We start from the raw sequence: 21,330 nt of genomic DNA, 5'->3' as shown, positions 1-21,330 counted from the left end.
GAGATTTCACTCAGTTTTATCTGTTTCATGGAGAAATACAATGAAAAACAGGGGGTGCAAGTCCAGCGCCCCCGTCTCTGGTGTCCTTGGATCTCTGAACTGACCCTTCCCTAGTCCTGCAAGAGAGGACAAACCAGATGTTTAGTCTTGCCTCTCAAAGGGAGCGAGAGCGGGCTCCGTATCCTGGCCACCAGGCCCCGGCTCATGTCCTGGTCCACACAAGCCTCTGGCTCACGTGCTGGTCCTCACTAGGCCCCGGCTCACGTCCTGGTCCACACAAGGCCCCGGCTCACGTCCTGGTCCACACAAGGCCCCGGCACACGTCATGGTCCACACAAGGCCCCGTCTCACGTCCTGGTCCTCACAAGGTCCCGGCTCACGTCCTGGTCCTCACAAGGCCCCGGCTCACGTCATGGTCCTCACAATGCCCCAGCACACGTCCTGGTACTCACAAGGCCCCGGGTCACGTCCTGGTCCATCAGGTCCCGGCTCACGTCCTGGTCCACCAGGCCCAACCTCACGTCCTGGTCCTCACAAGGCCCTGGCTCACGTCCTGGTCCACCAGGCTCCAGCTCACATCCTGGTCCACCAGATCCCGGCTCACGTCTTTGTCCACCAGGCCCACGCTCACGTCCTGCTCCTCACAAGGCCCGGCTCACGTCCTGGTCCACCAGGCCCAAGCTCACGTCCTGGTCCTCACAAGGCCCCGGCTCACGTCCTGGTCCACCAGGCTCCAGCTCACATCCTGGTCCACCAGACCACGGCTCACGTCTTCGTCCACCAGGCCCACGCTCACGTCCTGCTCCTCACAAGGCCCCCGATCACGTCCTGGTCCACCAGGCTCCAGCTCACGTCCTGTTTCACCAGGCCCCGGCTCATGTCCTGCTCCACACAAGGCCCTGGCTCACGTCCTGATCCTCACAAGGCCCTGGCTTACGTCCTGATCCTCACAAGGCCCCAGCTCACGTCCTGGTCCTCACAAGGCCCTGGCTCACGTCTTGGTCCTCACCAGGCCCTGGCTCACGTCCTGGTCCTCACAAGGCCCTGGCTCACGTCCTGGTCCTCACAAGGCCCCGGCTCACGTCCTGGTCCATCAGGCCCCGGCTCACGTTCTGGTCCACCAGGCCCAAGCTCACGTCCTGGTCCTCACAAGGCCCCGGCTCACATCCTGGTCCACCAGGCTCCAACTCACGTCCTGGTCCTCACAAGACCCCGGCTCACATCCTGGTCCACCAGACCCCGGCTCACGTCTTCGTCCACCAGGCCCATGCTCACGTCCTGCTCCTCACAAGGCCCGGCTCACATCCTGGTCCACCAGGCCCCAGCTCACGTCCTGGTCCTCACAAGGCCTTGGCTCACATCCTGGTCCACGAGACCACGGCTCTCGTCTTTGTCCACCAGGCCCACGCTCACGTCCTGCTCCTCACACGGCCCCCGCTCACGTCCTGGTCCACCAGGCTCCAGCTCACGTCCTGTTTCACCAGGCCCCGGCTCATGTCCTGCTCCACACAAGGCCCTGGCTCACGACCTGGTCCTCACAAGGCCCCGGCTCACGTCCTGGTCCACCAGACCCTGGCTTACGTCCTGGTCCACACAAGGCCCCGGCTCACGTCCTGGTCCACACAAGGCCCCGGCTCACGTCCTGGTCCACACAAGGCCCCGGCTCACGTCCTGGTCCACACAAGGCCCCGGCTCACGTCCTGGTCCACACAAGGCCCCGGCTCACGTCCTGGTCCACACAAGGCCCCGGCTCACGTCCTGGTCCACACAAGGCCCCGACTCACGTCCTGGTCCTCACAAGGCCCCGGCTCACGTCCTGGTCCTCACAAGGCCCCGGCTCACGTCCTGGTCCTCACAAGGCCCCGGCTCACGTCATGGTCCTCACAATGCCCCAGCACACGTCCTGGTACTCACAAGGCCCCGGGTCACATCCTGGTCCATCAGGTCCCGGCTCACGTCCTGGTCCACCATGCCCAAGCTCACGTCCTGGTCCTCACAAGGCCCCGGCTCATGTCCTGGTCCACCAGGCTCCAGCTCACGTCCTGGTCCTCACAAGGCCCCGGCTCACATCCTGGTCCACCAGACCCCGGCTCACGTCTTTGTCCACTAGGCCCACGCTCACGTCCTGCTCCTCACAAGGCCCGGCTCACGTGTTTGTCCACCAGACCCACGCTCACGTCCTGCTCCTCACAAGGCCCGGCTCACGTCCTGGTCCACCAGGCCCCAGCTCACGTCCTGGTCCTCACAAGGCCTTGGCTCACGTCCTGGTCCACCAGGCCCCGGCTCACATTCTGGTCCGCACAAGGCCCCAGCTCACATCTTGGCCCACACAAACCACCGGCTCATGTCCTGGTACTCACAAGGCCCTGGCTCATGTCCTGGTACTCACAAGGCCCTGGCTCACGTCCTGGTCCTCACAAAGCCCTGGCTCACGTCCTGATCCACCAAACCCCTGCTCACGTCCTGGTCCATACCAGGCCCAGGCTCACGTCCTGGTCCTCACAAGGCCCTGGCTCACGTCCTGGTCCTCACAAGGCCCTGGCTCACGTCCTGGTCCTCACAAGGCCCTGGCTCACGTCCTGGTCCTCACAAGGCCCTGGCTCACGTCCTGGTCCTCACAAGGCCCTGGCTCACGTCCTGGTCCTCACAAGGCCCTGGCTCACGTCCTGGTCCTCACAAGGCCCTGGCTCACGTCCTGGTCCTCACAAGGCCCTGGCTCACGTCCTGGTCCTCACAAGGCCCTGGCTCACGTCCTGGTCCACCAGGCCCTGGCTCACGTCCTGGTCCACCAGGCCCTGGCTCACGTCCTGGTCCACCAGGCCCTGGCTCACGTCCTGGTCCACCAGGCCCTGGCTCACGTGCTGGTCCTCCCAAGGTCCCAGCTAATGTCCTGGTCCTCACAATGCCCCAGCTCATGTCCTGGTCCTCACAAGGCCCCAGTACACATCTTGGTCTTCACCAGGCCCTGATCACATCCTCATCCTCACTAGACTCTGGCTCACATCCTCATCCTCAATAGACTCTGGCTCACATCCTCATCCTCATCCTCACTAGACTCTGGCTCACATCCTCATCCTCACTAGACTCTGGCTCACATCCTCATCCTCACTAGACTCTGGCTCACATCCTCATCCTCACTAGACTCTGGCTCACATCCTCATCCTCACTAGACTCTGGCTCACATCCTCATCCTCACTAGACTCTGGCTCACATCCTCATCCTCACTAGACTCTGGCTCACATCCTCATCCTCACTAGACTCCGGCTCACGTCCTGGTCCCTACCAGGTTCCGACACATGTCCTGGTCCTCACAAGGCCCCAGCTCACTTCCTGGTCCTCACAAGGCACTGATCACATCCTGGTCCTCACCAGGCTCCGGCTCACATCCTGGTCCTCACCAGGCTCCGGCTCACATCCTGGTCCTCACCAGGCTCCGGCTCACATCCTGGTCCTCACCAGGCTGCGGCTCACATCCTGGTCCTCACCAGGCTGCGGCTCACATCCTGGTCCTCACCAGGCTCCGACTCACGTCCTGGTCCATACCAGGCCCCTGCTCACTTCCTGGTCCTCACTAGACTCCGGCTCACATCCTGGTCCTCACCAGGCTCAGGCTCACGTCCTGGTCCTCACAAGCCCCTGACTCATGTCCTGGTCTTCAACAGGCCCTGATCACGTCCTCGTCCTCACCAGACTCCGGCTCACGTCCAGGTCCTCGCCAAGCCGGAGAGGGAGATCAATTGGTTGTTGGCCCACAATGCCACCTCAAACAGGAAGCAGACATATGCAAATCAGCTTTAGACTCCTTCCAATAGGAGCAGTCCAGCCTGAAGAGCCAATCCAGATCCTTTCTGAACCGGAACACAATCGACCCAAGACCGGTTTCAACCTATCTGGGCCTTGACTGTAGGGTGCGGCTTGATTCCAGCGGTGCAGCGAGAACGGGACCCACATCTGGGCACACCTAGCGTATTTATGAATAAGCAAAATGATGGGTGGAATGTTTGAGTTCATCCCAGGCTCTGGTAATTACTCTGGGACACATCCAAGCCCAACCTTCTTGTTCTTGCCCTCCGTTGCACCCCAGCGTGCAGCCAATTAGAGTGTTTTAGGCAACATTACTTCCAGATGTCTGCTCCAGTAGTCACAGCAGTTCTAACTCTAAGGATTCGCCTGTCTCTCTGTTCCTGATGTTCACCAAACTAACGAAGGCCACGGTGAACAAGCAGCTCACCAAATAACTTGAGTCCCACCAACTTCTGCACAAAGTCCATCCAGAGCTCTAACAAAGCTCTCTGCAGAGACCGTGCTAGCTAAAGCCACGTGGGATGTTAGAGACATTATGTATGGAGGTGGGGGCTCTGACCAGATTAGATCTGTCTGCAGCCTTTGACACCATCTCACACTCCACTTTACTACAGAGATTGCAGATGGTGGGTCTTACCTGCTTGGTTCTTATCCTTTTTGAAAGATCTGACCCAAGCGGTGGCATCAGCTAACTTCAGATCAACCCCTAAGACAATTCCCCCTTCCCGGCCCCCCCCGGCTGGTTATGAGCCACAATCTTTTCAATCTTTACATGGTCCACTTAGCCAGCCTGATCGAGTCATTCGATATCACCTCTACTCGATGATATACAGATCATTAGATTAGAAGAAAATACACCTGATCAAGTCATTCGATAAGCGATATCACCTCTACTCGATGAATCTGAAATCATTAGATTAGAAGAAAATACGCCTGATCGAGCCATTCGATATCACCTCTACTCGAATGTACACAAATCATTAGATTAGAATTAAATACAGATAAAATGGCCAGTAATTTCAGGAACTGCCGCCAGGAAGTCGCTGATTGGATGAGCTCAAACTCCCTGGCGCTAAACAGTGAAAAGAACGGAAATAGTGGTATTTGGGTCCGGAGCCTCGTGGCACAAAGGGTGGAGGCCGGTGTCGTTGGGAGCTCTGTCCACCCCTTTCCATCAGGTCAGCAACTTGGGAGTTTGGGTGGACTTGCATCTGTCCCTAAAAGGATACATTAAAATCACCTGCTCTCCAGGCTTCTGACTGCTGAAAGTTATCAGAATAATACTTCCATTCATCCCTGCTTCATCTAGGAGGGACCTGGTACTGGTTCTGATCCTATTGAGAATGGATTCCTGCATCTCTTTATACGTAGGCATATCTGAATATCGCCTTCATAGATTGTTGCTGCTACAAAAACAGCAGTTGGGCTGGTTCTGAGGTTAATAAAATCAAGGTCGATCTCCAACAAACTGGTCAAATTGCACCGGCTTCCTGTCCTGAAAAGATGTCAATATAAAGCACTTTATGTCATAAATGCTCTACAATCAGGGGGTTCATTCTTATATGTCCTCGCTTTTTGCCTGGTATCAGCTGGCCGAGTGGTGAGATCCCATCATGCTTTGCGGCGAAAAGTCTCTAAGTTTACGAAGAACAGAATACATGGCTGCTCTCTGCCTGTGGTGACTGCAGTTACCTGGAATGGAATGCCCTTCCACCTGCCCTGTGTGCCCAAGAAAACATGAGTTCTTTCAGGAAACAAATCAAAACCTTTCTGTTCATGTTCAGGGGCTGTGGGATTTTGATACTTATGTGCTCATATTAGCGCTAGGACACTTCTTTCCCGAACTAGCTGTGCAGCGCTATATAAATTGGCTCTCACATTATGTCATAAGCCATCGATCTCTGGGCAACACATCGTTGCAGCTATAGATGCCCTAGGAGGAGGAAAGGCTCCGGGATCTGAAGGTCAGGTGTAGAGTTTTACAAAGCTTAGAAATAAATACCGGACTTATATCTGCTGGAGGTGTATGCCGAGGCATTGGAGGGAGGTGTGTCGCTGCCGTCTATAAGTGACACAATCATATCAGGGCCCCCCCAAGCCTGGAAAAGACCCTGCTAAGTGTACCTCTTATCGCCCTCTGTCACTGCTTCACTGTGATTGTAAATTCCTGCCTGAGGTGATGTGATTCGGCTATCCTTCCTACTAGAGGAAATAGTCTCCCCGGTACAGTCGGGATTTGTCCCACATAAATCCACAGCGGTTCACCTACGGCCGGTATTCGCAGTGCTGCATCGGGAAAACACACACATGAAGGCTGGTGATGCCGATAAGGTGTTTGACACCCTGGAATAGCCTTTTATGATTGAGACATTTAGGCTCAGGGAGTTTGAGATCACTCATGAAGCTGCTGGACACACAGCCTATGGCCTGAGTTTACGTAAATGGGCTCAACTCAGACGCCATTCAGATCGCCTGGGGCACTGGGCTGGGGCGCCCTCTGTCACCTGTTCTTTATACCAGGAACGAACCCTTAGGCCCGTGAACTCCAGGAGAGGCATACCATAACCATACTGGGCTGACACCTTTTAGACACTGAAACCAAGAAGAAAACACATCTTTATAAATTGACAGGTTTATAGTCACGGTGGCCAGGCCTGGAGGTGGGTTGAGAGTTGAGAAGGTCAGATGACGGAACTCCAGAGTTCAATTGTTCGAAATCATTGCAGTTAGAGGTTTTCTAGACGGGTCCGCAGTCCTCTGGAGATCTGGTCTTTATTGAAGAGTAGAAAATAAAATATCCTCTTGGAATCAAAAGTATCATCAAATAGGTATAGCCACCATTCAATCCACTCTACTCAATCACATCTACACAAGATCAGTTAATTATACATTTATACCACCAAGAAAGAAATTCCACATAATAGCTTTAATATAAAAAAATACAACTCATGTTATTTCCTTTGTACGTAAAAAGGAGAATATATATGTGACTCCTTATAAACAGTTCCAATTTTAATCCCCGAGTACAAAATATAAGTTGGCGTACTAAAACACTTCAGATAAAAATACATGAGGTACTGGCATCAGTGTGGGTTTAATGTGCTGAGAAGTTTGATACCAAACTTCCCAGGTTTCTGTGTAGCCATTATGGTGTTGTGGAGTTCGTATTGACAAACTCCCAGCACCATATACTCTTAATGGCAGCACTGTACTTACAATGCCCATGAATGGACTTTGGCACTGTAGGCGTACAGGGCTCATTCACCTGTCCCCTCACCACTGGCATAGTGCACCCAGCTGGAGGGGTGGCTGATCTAGGCCATGGCAGTGGGTTGTATGCATGGCACACAGGGATGTGTGCCATGTCGACTCTTCACTTTGTTCTGCATCAAAACGCGCAGCCTGCAAAGGCAGTGTGTGTGTGTAGAGGCACAGGGCCTCTAAGGGTGGCACAATAAGTGCTGCAGCCCTTAGAGGTCTTCCCTGGTCACAGTGCCCTGGGTACCTGTGGTACCATTTACCAGGGGCTGACCTGTGGCCAGAGATGCCCATTGGGTTAGTTTTGGGGAAAGAACACAGGCCCTGGGAACTGATTGTTATCATAGATAAACTTCTCCTCAAATTTGGCCGTGAATAACACGGCCAGCTCTGGGGCAAAAGGACAACCCATCACTGTCCCTTTGATTTCCTCTCCATGGGCAGCTCGCTGGTGTGACAGTGTCTCGGTGAAAACACGTTGCGATGTCTGCCCCAGTAGTCATGGCGGAAGGTCGAGTAGTCACAGTGGAAGGATCTCCTTCTTGGGTCTGAGGTGCTGATGTTATCGCAGAAGCGCAACGACGGTAGAGTCAGCAGTGGTTGTCTGCATCTTCCCCTCTGCGCTCTCCGAATCAGTTTTTTTTATTTGGCAGTTGACACTGGCAAGAGAGACACAACCTCTACACAGACTTGCTCAGTCAGGGAGGCTGGGGGACCCTGGGCGCTTCACAGGACTTCTCGGCACTCTGCCACATTTCCTCTGTTCCTTCTGGGCCGTTCCTCACAACGGGCTCTGCTGCTGGTCCTCCTCAAAGGGCCGGCAGACTTCTTCCGGACGAGGCTCTCTCCTCTTCCCTCTCGTCAGACAGGCAGCTCACAGGGCCACTGCCCGAGGCAATAGTTTCATCCCGGAAGACTTGCAGAAACCAGGCAATGTGCCCTCGCCTACGGGGGAGTCACGATCAGGGATACTTATCTTGAAACAGCGGCTCTTCTTGTCGGGCAGTTAAGCAACTTCAGTTACAACAAAGCCGATATGTTTGCGACCCACTTTTCTGTGTTATTTTCAGACCCTGAATGCTTATTCCCTGTCTGGGTTTACTGGTTTCCCTGGTTGCATTTTATCGTCCATTTTCTTCTGCAGCACAAACAAGGGCTTTGTGCTGTGTGATTGCTGCTCACGGCAGGTGGTGATGATGCTGCCTCCATGCGGGAATACGTACAACACGAGCACAGTCCGCGTGAACCTTCTCAAAGGCGTTCCTGACTCCATCCCTCCACCCGTGTGTCCAAAGTTACACCCTTCTCATCTGGATCGCTGACAATATGGCCCATCTTGTGCCATGTTAGATAATGGGGAATCGAACATGGATGCGACTGGTAACAACATACATACACATGTGTACACAATATAGAGCCCTGCTACCTTATATTATAAATACAAGTCTCAAAATTCAAACGGGGATGCCAATGCAGGGTCTGGTCATGACACATGAATGGAACTTTATTCAATGCCCTGTAGGCATCACAGCCACCCTCTCACAGGAAAAATGGCCTGTTCAGCTGGTGACCTTCAAGAACATGGTACACTGCCACCACTACTCACTGTACATAGCCAGGGACACAGACCGTAGTCTTTGCCCCACCAACTGTGTGATTTTAGTGTCCTTCTGCGTCCCCAGATCCAGGCTCTGGGTCTTCGGGTCAATTTTGGGCCTAGTCATGCAGTGCGCACGCAGTATCTTCTGCCTGCTGAGGCCAAAATAAAATCAGGATACCAGAGTCACTTGCAGTTCCGTCTCTCAAGGCAAGGGTGCACGCGCCTTGGCCAAGGTGGGGGATAGGGTGACCCAGCAGGGCTCAGCCAGTCTATATTGTTGTCTTCCCCTAAAACAATTGGCCTCTGATATTTACATTTATTTATTTTAGCCTTCATTTGTAAAATCAGAATATACTGCAGCAGAACTTTGAGCTGTATGAGGGTCCTGCCAATCAGGGCAGAGTGGGAGGAATTGTAATATAATATACACATCTAAAATGAAGAGAAATTGCTAGTTAAACTATTCTGTATGAAGTGGTCAATTGCTTAGTGTTATAATTTCTGAGTCTTTGTCTCAAACTGGAGGGTCGCTAATTTGAATCCTGGTTGGTGCACTAGGGAATAGTGACTTGTATATTTACAGTGCTATGACATCCCTGCCTGTGAGAGACAGCACTTTGAGTAGGAAAGCCAATAGTTTAAAGAAAGAATTAAACAACATATAAATACGCTACACAAATTATAGGATGGGCTGTAGAGAGTATCAGATCAGTTGAGCATATTTAGCAAAAAGAGAGATCGTGTAAATGCTTACCGTGCTATCAGATGTTAAATTTTTAGTAACCGCAATCATACTGTAGCTAGTGTTAACCTTTTTTTTAGGTTCTTATGAAAATACTGCATTCCAGATGTACTGGTAACAACCTTACAGTAATCTTAAAAATAATTACTCTTTGTCACCGGGAACCTCCAGGTTTGTCGCGCCCTCGGGTGGTCTGCTCCATTGTCCGCACTCATCTAGTGCAGCTGGGTGATGCCAGCACAACTGGAACAGCCTGGAGGGCGCAGACAGCTCAGCTATGCAAGTCCTGCTTGTTTGTTGCTGGTTGGCAGGAACTGCCGGGCAGCAAGGATCCCGTAGTGAGTGTCCACATGCCAGTTTGTGGATCGTGTTCGCAACCCAACCCAACCATATCAGCATGCTACGCATCTTTGCCGCCACCACTCAAACAAACAGACCCAGGAGTTACAAATTAGCCATGGCGGCTCCGGGCCATTGCTTACATTGATGGCCCCATCCAGGTCTCTGGCCCTCTGGAGAGCTATCTAAACAGAGGACATGCCCTTTTGAGAAGCTGGTAACCCCAGTGCTTCTTCGAACAGTTCTTTTATCGTGGCGCTCCATTTTACGCGACCAACTCTCACCCCAATGGCCTCCTCAACATGGTGTGATGTTTGGGTGACATTCGTTCTGCGAAGTCCTGAAGTGTGCATAAAGCACAAGCCCGAAACCCATCAACCTTTATCTTCCAGGATCCAAACCTAACAAGAAGAACAAACGCAGAACTCAAATGTTTGGATAGACCAATGTCACAGTCACAGTTTGATGCACTGTAGTCGTTCACTGTATTAGCAAGTCTTTTGTAATTAGGCGCTCCTACCTGGAGACGGTTGTTATGTGGTCACTATTAATAAGGGTTTATTGTCCGCCATTGCAGACATAGACACTGTCTACCTTGATACTTCTGCTTTTCCTTAACCTTTGTGTTGTTCTAAAAGTACCAGTAACCTTAATAAGACAAGTTGGTAAGCTTTATAATGTTGTCTATCAGTTGTCGCTTTGTCCCCTTCTTGTAAAATATGCAGCTAAACTTGAAATAAGAACATTTTGTCTTGAGAATAGCTATTGTTGCCGGTGATTTCTTGTATTGCAGCACAGCAAGGCCTCTATTCTAAATCGAACATTGATTATTCAAATAGTATTGATTTCATTCCAGTGTCTTTTGCACCATTAAGGCGATAAATAATATGTTGACCTCATATTTGAGTTGGATCGGTTTATCCTATTAGAGTCCTGTCCTTCGTCGTCGTTTTCTAGTGAGCGGCCTATGCTCTAGAGTGTCATACGGGCTCTCCCTTTCCTTTTACTTCGACAGTGTTTGCCTTTAGAGATGCTGATATGGAGCGCGGAGACCTGCAGTTAAGCAGCTCTGAACGAGTGAATGAAATCCATGCTGGTGGTTTGTGCTGGGAACGTGCCTTTGCTGTTTATTTCTTCAGTCTTGCCTCCTTCGAGGTGCACACATTGTCAGATCAGGGGACAGAGGCACAGAAATAGTAGGATTTGCCTACTACTAAACAGTTTAAGTCTGATGAACGCAGAACTACTTTTTCCAAAGTTTATTACTTGGCCAACTTATATTCTGGTGAATAGTCCATGAGAGTGGCCGATGTGTACCCCCCAGAGGCGATGTCTATGTGGTAATCAAACTTTCGTGTCATCGGTAGGCTAAGGTAAGATTTATTCACCACTCACTCAACGGCACCAGGAAAGTAACTGCTGGGAACAATACTGGCAACACTCCTGGCAACACAACAACAACACTCCTGGCAACGCCTCAACAACACTCCTGGCAACGTATCAGCAACATTCCAGGAGCCGCAGGAAGGAATCTTTAGTTAAAGATGCATCACCCCAGTCCAGGAGCCGCAGGAAAGGAATCTGTAGTTAAAGATGCATCACCACGGTCCAGGAGCCGCAGGAAGGAATCTGTAGTTAAAGATGCATCACCAATCAATCAATCATAGCATTTGTACAGCGCACTACATACCCGTGAGGGTCTCAAGGCGCTAGGGGGGAACACTGCTACTGTTCGAAGAGCCAGGTCTTGAGGAGTCTCCTGAAGGTTAGGAGGTCTTCGGTCAGCCGTAGGCGGATGGGGAGGGTGTTCCACGTCTTGGCGGCGAGGTGTGAGAATGATCTGCTGCCGGCGGTCTCTCTTCGGATGCGGGTGGACGGTGACGAGGGCAAGGTCTACGGAGCGGAGCTGCGCGTGGGGGTGTAGAGGCTAAGTCAGCTGTTGAGGTACACTGGTCCGGTGTCGTGGAGTGCCTTGTGTGCGTGGGTGAGGAGCTTGAAGGTTATCCTCTTGTTGATGGGGAGCCAGTGCAGGTCTCTCAGGTGGGGTGTGATGTGGCTGTGGCGAGGGATGTAGAGGATCAGGCGTGCGGAGGCGTTCTGGATGCGTTGGAGCCGTTTCAGGAGTTTGGCCAGGGCTCCTGCGTAGAGTGCGTTGCCGTAGTCCAGACTACTGCTGACGAGGGCCTGGGTGACCGACCTAGTTTCGGTGGGGATCCACTTGAAGATCCTGCAAAGCATGCGGAGGGTGTTGAAGCAGGAGGAGGAGACGGTGTTGACCTGCTTCGTCATGGAGAGGGTGGAGTCGAGGATGACCCCTAGGTTGCGTGCATGGTCGGTGGGTGTAGGGGGTGCTCCTAGTGCAGTCGGCCACCAGGAGTTGTCCCAGGCTGAGAGGGTAGATCCGAGGATGAGGACCTCCGTCTTGTCCGAGTTCAGCTTCAGTCAGCTGTTTCTCATCCAGTCGGTGACCGCCTTCATTCCTTCGTGGAGGTTGGTTTTTGCGGTGTGGGGTTCATTGGTGAGGGAGAGTATCCGCTGGGTGTCGTTGGCATAGGAGATGATGTTTAGGTCGTGCTGTCGGGCGACGTGGGCTAGCGGTGCCATATAGAATGTTGAACAATGTTGGGCTTAGGGATGAGCCTTGGGGTACGCCGCAGATGACATCGGTGGCTTCGGAGCGGAAGGGGGGAGGCGGACGCTCTGAGTTCTGCCGGAGAGGAAGGAGGTGGTCCAGTCCAGGGCCTTCTCTTGGATTCCGGCGTCATAGAGGGGTGCTCTTAGTGTGCGGTGGCAGACTGTGTCGAAGGCGGCTGACAGGTCCAGAAGGATGAGGGCCGCGGTTTCTCTGTTGTCGAGCAGGGTCCTGATGTCGTCGGTGGCGGCGATGAGGGCAGTTTTGGTGCTGTGGTTGCTGCGGAACCCGGACTGGGATGGGTCCAGGATGTTGTTCTCTTCGAGGAAGCTGATCAGTTGTTTGTTGATGGCTTTTTCAATGACCTTCGCAGGGAACGGGAGCAGGGAGATGGGTCGGAAGTTCTTGAGGTCCTTGGGGTCCGCCTTGGGTTTCTTGAGTAAGGCGTTGATCTCTGCGTACTTCCAGCTCTCCGGGAAGGTTGCTGTCTCGAAGGAGATGTTGATGGTTTTCGGGAGCTGGGGTGCGATGGTGCTGCTGACTCTGTTGAAGATGTGGTATGGGCAGGGGTCTTCTGGGGATCCGGAGTGGACGGTGTTCACCACAGTGCAGGAGCCGCAGGAAGGAATCTGTAGTTAAAGGTGCATCACCACAGTCCAGGAGCCGCATGAAGGAATCTGTAGTTAAAGATGCATCACCACAGTCCAGGAGCCGCAGGAAAGAAATCTGTAGTTAAAGACGCATCACCACAGTCCAGGAGCCGCAGGAAAGAAATCTGTAGTTCAAGATGCATCACCACAGTCCAGGAGCCGCAGGAAGGAATCTGTAGTTAGAGGCATCACCACAGTCCAGGAGCCGCAGGAAAGAATCTGTAGTTAAAGATGCATCACCACAGTCCAGGAGCCGCATGAAGGAATCTGTACTTAAAGACGCATCGCCACAGTCCAGGAGCCGCAGGAAAGGAATCTGTACTTAAAGACGCATCGCCACAGTCCAGGAGCTGCAGGAAGGAATCTGCAGTTAAAGACGCATCACCACAGTCCAGGAGTCGCAGGAAAGAAATCTGTAGTTAAAGATGCATCACCACAGTCCAGGAACCACAGGAAGGAATCGGTAGTTAAAGATGCATCACCACAGTCCAGGAGCTGCAGGAAGGAATCTGTAGTTAAAGACGCATCACCACAGTCCAGGAGCCGCAGGAAAGAAATCTGTAGTTAAAGAGGCATCACCACAGTCCAGGAGCTGCAGGAAGGAATCTGTAGTTAAAGAGGCATCACCACAGTCCAGGAGCCGCAGGAAAGGAATCTGTAGTTAAAGACGCATCACCACAATCCAGGAGCCACAAGCAAGGAATCTGTAGTTAAAGACGCATCACCACAGTCCAGGAGCTGCAGCAATGAATCTTTAGTTAAAGATGCATCACCACTGTCAGGGCCCATTTTTAAAGGCACAGTTTTACTTACAACTTTAGGATGGTTGTAAACACCCCCGATCTTGGACATAAATGGGGGAGAGGCATACATTTACTGAGTGATTACTGAAGCTCAATTTGTAGGTCAGGGTTAAACACAGTCTCCTTGTTGCACAGTTTCCTAGTGCAATAAACCACACGTGGGGTGGTGGAGATTGTGAGGGAGAGGCCGAGGGACTACAATCCCAGGATAGGGACCTGTATAGTGGCCCTGTCGAGAAGTAACCTTTGGTGTCTATTTCCACTGTCTTTAGGTAAAGTGGTAAAGCCGGGATTAGATGTTATGTCTAGTGGTGATGTGGGCACACACCACTGAATTGCCCACCTTGTTAAGGGTTGTGTCAAGGATTTTTTTACCTCATTTGCTAGATGTATTGAGCATATTTATAAGTGCCTTCCCACCAATATTTTCATGTAAGAAGGTTGAGACCTTTTCTTTTAGCCGTGGAGCAAAAGCTGCTTGTTGTAGGGGACTACCTTCCCCACAACCAGTCCATGACACTACTAACTAGAGTAGTCAGTTTCCAGTAACGTGTCCCTGAACACCTACTAGCTCTTCCTTCTATGTTTGTGTTCTGAGCCCCTCCTTCTTCCCTCTGACCCACCAAGGATGTTTGGTCTGTTTGTAAAGGCACTTTTGTGTACTGGATTCATGTGAGGTGCAAAGCCCATTTCAGGTTTCTCCATTGTATCTACGTAGCCTCTAAAGTTGTGTGCTGTTCCATAACGTTAGTGACAATCTGCATTCTCTCCTCTCACTGCATGCTCCGTCGCTGCTTTTTAGAGTCTCTCCTCGTATTGAAATTCTTTGTAAAGCAGATGACCCTTGTAGGAAAGATTATAATCTCTCTGACACCACTTGGTACGTAATATCCCATACCTGGCCCAAAAAATACGGTGCACAGTCAATATATCGATGTTGTAATATCGACCTACCTTAATATCGAGTTTTTTATATTGTAGATACAGAATATCGAGAGCAAGAATATCGGTGACCACAATATCGACCTTAAGGTAAGGAATATCGTTTTATTTAATATCGATGTAAGTAATATCGATGTCAGTAATATTGATGTAAGTAATATCGTTAGCAAAAATATAGTTGTTAATAATATCGACATTTATATTAGTGTTATGTATTTTAGTATGTATTTCATATGTATGTGTTTAATATTTTTTGTAATGTATTTTATTTATTCTTAAATACATGTATGAAATGTTTAGAAAATATTTCAAAATTTGCAGGTAAATTTTGCATTTTAGTATTAGAGCGGGTTGTGGGTTTACAGGGGAATAGGGAGGGAAGTCATTTATTTATATTAAATTAAATAATATTTTTTATTAAATATAAATTAATTTTAATAAAATGTTGCGTTTTAGTATTAGAGCGGGTTGTGGGTTTATAGGGGAATAGGGTGGGAAGTAATTTAATTATATTAAATTAAATGATAATTGTTATTAAATATAAATTCATTTTAATAAAAATTTGCGTTTTAGTATTGGAGTGGGTTGTGGGTGTATAGGGGAATAGGGTGGGAAGTAATTAAATTATATTAAATATGACTTTTTATTAAATATAAATTAATTGTAATAAAATATTGTGTTTTAGTTCTGTTGCAGTTTGTAGGTTTATAGGGTAATAGGGTGGGAAGTAATTTAATTATAATTAAGTAATTAATATTTGTATGTAATTGTATTTATTCTTAATGTATTATTAATTAATAATTGCCATGTTTAATAAATATATTAATTAATAATTTTATTAATTATAAATAATTAGTTATTTTATTGTTATTGATAATCACATTGTTTATTTAATAAATGGTAATTATTTTTATTAATTGATTAATTGTTAATTATATTAATTTTGTTAATTGTTTATGTGAATCATGTTGTGTGTTTATATGGAAATAGGGTGGGAACTAATTTATTATAATTAAGTAATTATTTGTTTTAATTATTATTTATTAGCTTATTGTTAATTAATAATTGGTAAATATTTTTTTATTAATTGATACAAAAATGGTGTTATTTTTTATGTGTAGTGTGGTGTTGGTTTATAGAGGAATATATTTGGAAGTAATGTATTTTAGTTAAGTAATTATTATTTTTAAATTAATATTACATTATTGATAATTAATTACTAATTCATTATTTTTAATTAATTGTTACTTAAAATAATGTTGTTCTTTTTTATGTGTAGTGTATTTATAGGGGAATAGAGTGAGATGTAATTTAATGTTAACTACGTAAATATTTCTTTTATTGATATTTCTTTATAAAAAATTTTAATGACGTTTTTAGAATGTTATTATTTTTATTAAAATATTTAAATTATAAGTGTGTAAAATTAACACGTACGCTATCCACCACTTTCCCTACTGTTGCACTTACTGGAGTGGGAATAGTAATTTTAACCCTTACGCTATTCCACAATTTCTCTACTGTTGCATTCATGGGAGTGGGAATAGTCATTTTAATTTCTACGCTATCCAACACTTTCCCTACTGTTGCACTCATTGGAGTGGGAATAGTAATTTGTACCCCTACGCTATCCAACATTTTCCCTACCGTTGCACTCACTGGAGTAGGAATAGTAATTTTAACCCGTACGCTATCCAACACTTTCTCTACTGTTGCACTTTTGGGAGTGGAAATAGTAATTTTAATTTCTACGCTATCCAACACTTTCCCTACTGTTGCACTCACTGGAGTAGGAATAGTAATTTTTATAGTTAAGCTATCCAATATTTTCCCTACTGTTGCACTCACTGGAGTGGGAATAGTAATTTTTACAGTTACGCTTTCCAATATTTTCCCTACTGTTGCAATAACTGTATTAGGAATTGTAATTTTTACCCCTACACTATCCAACATTTACTCTACTGTTGCATTGTTTGTAGTTAGAATAGTAATTTTATTTCCTGCACTATTTAATATTATTTGTAGTGTTTTATTTATTGTAGTATATCATTATTTTTTTAATATTAAAACTTATTGTAAGTTTTTTTATTTGTTATATATATTTGTGTTTGTTTATTTCAATTATAGTTGTATGTGTATATATGTATTTATAATTTTTAAAAATTGTTTTAACAATTTAGAAGTTATGAAAATAATTATTAATTAATGTTATCAAGTAAGTATATATATCATATATATTACATGTATATATTTAGTTTATTTTTACATTATATATACTAGTTATTTTTAAATATTTAAAAAGATTTTTAAGTATGTTTCTTTTAATTATAAATAATATTTAGTTATTTTACATTATATTTTTAACTTTAAAAAAAACAAATATTTTTAACAACGATATTTTTTACATCGATAATTGTGTTTCGATATTTTTGTACGTACCTTAATGTAGATTGGGTGTCGATATTTTTTTAGGTCGATTTTCTGTCCGTCAATATTCCGTCAGTGATTCAAAAAAAAAAACTGACTGCATAATTTACTATATGGCAATACTTCCTTGAAATATTGCTCATTTTGCCCATGCTTCGGTCTATATGAAACTAGTCTTTGCCCTCCCACCCTCTTGTCCACACAGTACCCTGAATCCTGCCACCTAGTACATGCTCACCTCTCAAGAGAACTTTCTGACAGAATAGAACTTTTCCTGCTGGTGTACACTGAACACTTTGTTAGTAACTCCACTGGGTGCAATCCCATTGGTGCCTGGCCTGTGTTATTGCATTTTTTGCATCAGATTCTCCGAATGCCTCACCTGTGTTATTGCATTGACTGCATCAATCCTAGTACCTGGCCTGTGGTATTGCATTGTTTGCATCATCCCTAGTGCCTTGGCCTGTGTTAATGCATTGTTTGCATTAGATTCTCCTAGTGCCTGGTCTGTATTATTGTATTGTTTCGTCAGATTCTCCTAGTGCCTGGCCTGTGTTATTGCATTGTTTGCATCAGATTCATCTAGTGCCTGGCCTGTGTTATTGCATTGTTTGCATCGGAGTCTCCTAGTGCCTGGTCTGTGTTATTGCATTGTTTGCGTCAGAGTCTCCTAGTGCCTGGCCTGTGTTATTGCATTGTTTGCGTCAGATTCACCTAGTGCCTGGTCTGTGTTATTGCATTGTTTGCGTCAGATTCACCTAGTGCCTGGCCTGTGTTATTGCATTGTTTGCATCAGATTCGCCTAGTGCCCGGCCTGTCTTATTGTATTGTTTCGTCAGATTCTCCTAGTGCCTGGCCTGTGTTATTGCATTGTTTGCGTCAGATTCACCTAGTGCCTGGTCTGTGTTATTGCATTGTTTGCGTCAGATTCACCTAGTGCCTGGCCTGTGTTATTGCATTGTTTGCATCAGATTCGCCTAGTGCCCGGCCTGTCTTATTGTATTGTTTCGTCAGATTCTCCTAGTGCCTGGCCCGTGTTATTGCATTGTTTGCATCGGAGTCTCCGAGTGCCTGGCCTGTGTTATTGCATTGTTTGCATCGGAGTCTCCGAGTGCCTGGTGTGTGTTATTGCATTGTTTGCGTCAGAGTCTCCGAGTGCCTGGCCTGTGTTATTGCATTGTTTGCATCAGATTCTCCTTGTGCCTGGCCTGTGTTATTGCATTGTTTGCATCAGATTCTCCTTGTGCCTGGACTGTGTTATTGCATTGTTTGCATCACGTGTTCCTAGTGTCTGGCCTGCGTTATTGCATTGTTTGAGTCACGTTTTTCTAGTACCTGGTCTGTGTTTTTGCATTGCATGCTCTGCTTTTGGTATGTTATTATTCTAATAGTTGCAGCTTTTCTAACAAACATGGTACCTTTCATTCCAATCAAGTGCATCTGACTGCAAGGACACTGCACTCTTCCTGCAGTAGCAATCTATTTCCTATTTATGTAGCAACAGACAGCACAACATGTCTGCCAGAGATGTTGTAAGATCAGAAACAGTACATAGGTAAGTAGGTATGATGGAAAACAAACTGTTGAGTAACATTTTTAACGAAGAAGCTGCTGTGATAGACGGCATAACATCCATGTCGAAACAGCAGTAGGACAATGGTACATGGAATGATAATGGTAGATTTATTTACACTTCTGTGCAGTGCGTGTCACTTATTGTTCTTTTCTTCCACTCTCATGAGATGGTTTTACAAGGCAAAACTGAGCTCACTGAGTGTGGAGGTTCCACGAATCTCAGACTCTGGCCATTCCAAAGACGGTAACAGAGAAGGTTGAAAGATCTGAGTCTTGATACTGGCAGATGGACTGGTGAGCCCTGAGGGGGTGAAGTTGGTCTGTGTGTTGCCACGGCTGTCCAGGGGGTGTAATAAAATGTCAGCAATTTGTGGAGGGCCCTCTTTTGGGTGAGAACCACCCAGCTTCATGCAATACGGACTTGAGGGTTTGTGCCTGCGCAGGATGAGTTACATTCTGATAGCAAAATGGAGGACCTTGTCCAAAGGGGATAGATGTTACCAAGGTTTAACATCTTCATTTACGACAGATAGAGAAAGTCCATGTACCTCAAAGTTTTGAAAAGCTTTCTGCACTCTGCTGGTGCAGGCTGGATGTTTATTCTCTATTTGGAATTTGCCAGGGGATGTTCAGATACAGTGGTTGAATTAAACCTTGGAGCAGCACTTGTAGCGTTAACTCTTGGAGTCTTGTAGTGTGTGGTGGATGTGGTAGGAATGTCTCAATGCTCTACGGAGCTCAGAAAATCCAGACTCTCCTTCATCTCAGAGCTCGAGCTCTGTGGCATGACTAGTAGAACCGCAATAATAAGGATGACCTAGACTAGTTCTACCTCTCACGACCTTTGAACTGATCATTAAGGAAAGAAGCCCTTGTCTGGAAGGAAGATCTGCATATGGTGCACCTGTGGAAGGAAGATCTGCACAAGGCACAGCTGACCGAGGTCCCACCTGGAAGGAAGATCTGCACAAGGCACCGCTGACAGAAGCCGCAGCCTGAAAGTAAGATCTGTACATGGAGCAGCTGACCGAGGTCCTGCTTGGAAGGAAGATCTGCACACGGAGCAGCTGACAGACGTCCTGCCTGGAAGGAAGATCTGCACAAGGCACAGCTGACAGACGTCCTGCCTGGAAGGAAGATCTGCACAAGGCACAGCTGACAGACGTCCTGCCTGGAAGGAAGATCTGCACAAGGCACAGCTGACAGACGTCCTGCCTGGAAGGAAGATCTGCACAAGGCACAGCTGACAGACGTCCTGCCTGGAAGGAAGATCTGCACACGGCGCAGCTGACAGACGTCCTGCCTGGAAGGAAGATCTGCACAAGGCACACGCTGACAGACGTCCTGCCTGGAAGGAAGATCTGCACAAGGCACAGCTGACAGACGTCCTGCCTGGAAGGAAGATCTGCACAAGGCACAGCTGACAGACGTCCTGCCTGGAAGGAAGATCTGCACAAGGCACAGCTGACAGACGTCCTGCCTGGAAGGAAGATCTGCACAAGGCACAGCTGACAGACGTCCTGCCTGGAAGGAAGATCTGCACACGGCGCAGCTGACAGACGTCCTGCCTGGAAGGAAGATCTGCACAAGGCACACGCTGACAGACGTCCTGCCTGGAAGGAAGATCTGCACAAGGCACAGCTGACAGACGTCCTGCCTGGAAGGAAGATCTGCACAAGGCACAGCTGACAGATGTCCTGCCTGGAAGGAAGATGAAATTAAATGAAATTTAGATTTGTAGAGCGCTCTGCTACCCAAAGGTGTCTAGGCGCTGGATAATCAGATGAAGAAGAAGAAGAAAACAAGCCAAAAGATAGATTGAACTGGAAGCTTCAGTCAAGAAGAGCTTCTGGTTGGAACGGCAGGTTTACGGAACAAGAGCAGGTCTGATGTTTTTCTTGAGATCAGGTGGCATAGAATTCCACAACCTAGCTGTACAGGCTACAAAGTTTCTGCATCCCCAAGGAGCCCTTCTGACTTTAGGTATAATGAGATTGGATGTATAAGATATGGGCAGTGATCATTTAGTGACGTACTAGTGGAAGCGTTGACTAAGGTATTCTGGACTGGAGTTATGCAGTGCCTTGAATGCAATGCATGAAGATTTGAACTCAATCCTTTTTTAGTTCTTGCCTAGCGTTGCAGCGCATGCGCTGCTCGCTCGGCAACAGCTATAGTAAGAGAGGAGATTTGAGAAGGCATGCGTCACCGTTTATGCTAAACGGTGGCCTGCCATTGGAAACGGGGTTTTGTAGCCGCTACCCTTTTGCCCTTTCATCCAGCCCATCCGGACAGGCTTGTCTACTTTACTGCAGTCGCAAAGCAATTTGTTATCTTTATGGGGGCTATCTGTTTTTACTCAGCCCTGTGTTTATTTTTGCATGGTGCTTTCACTTAAAGTGAAAGTGAAAGCGCGATGCACATATAAACACGTGGCTGAGTGAAAACAGATAGCCCCCTGCCTTCCCGCAATGGCGAGTGCTGGTTCCCACTACAAGAAGGCACAAAGCGCATGGCGCGCTTTCACTTTCTTATTTTTGGGAAATCTTGTTTTTGCA

The 21,330-nt window shown here is 47.8% G+C and overlaps 1 protein-coding gene across 1 annotated transcript in view; it reads left to right on the top strand.

The window, feature by feature from the left end:
• The window catches only part of LOC146839007 (uncharacterized), a gene marked incomplete at its 5' end in the record, with an annotated part of 251,706 nt that overhangs the window by 209,712 nt on the left and 20,664 nt on the right, over positions 1–21,330 (top strand). The window contains one exon of the mRNA XM_085599999.1: positions 14,810–14,860. Coding sequence (XP_085456125.1) covers positions 14,810–14,860 — 51 coding nt within the window. The remainder of the gene's footprint in view (positions 1–14,809; positions 14,861–21,330) is intronic.

Source organism: Triturus cristatus, chromosome 4_2 (genome assembly GCF_964204655.1).
Source record: "Triturus cristatus chromosome 4_2, aTriCri1.1, whole genome shotgun sequence".
NCBI lineage: Eukaryota > Metazoa > Chordata > Amphibia > Caudata > Salamandridae > Triturus > Triturus cristatus.
Note: the sequence above shows the minus strand (reverse complement) of the source record. Positions and strands in the feature narration are given on the sequence as shown.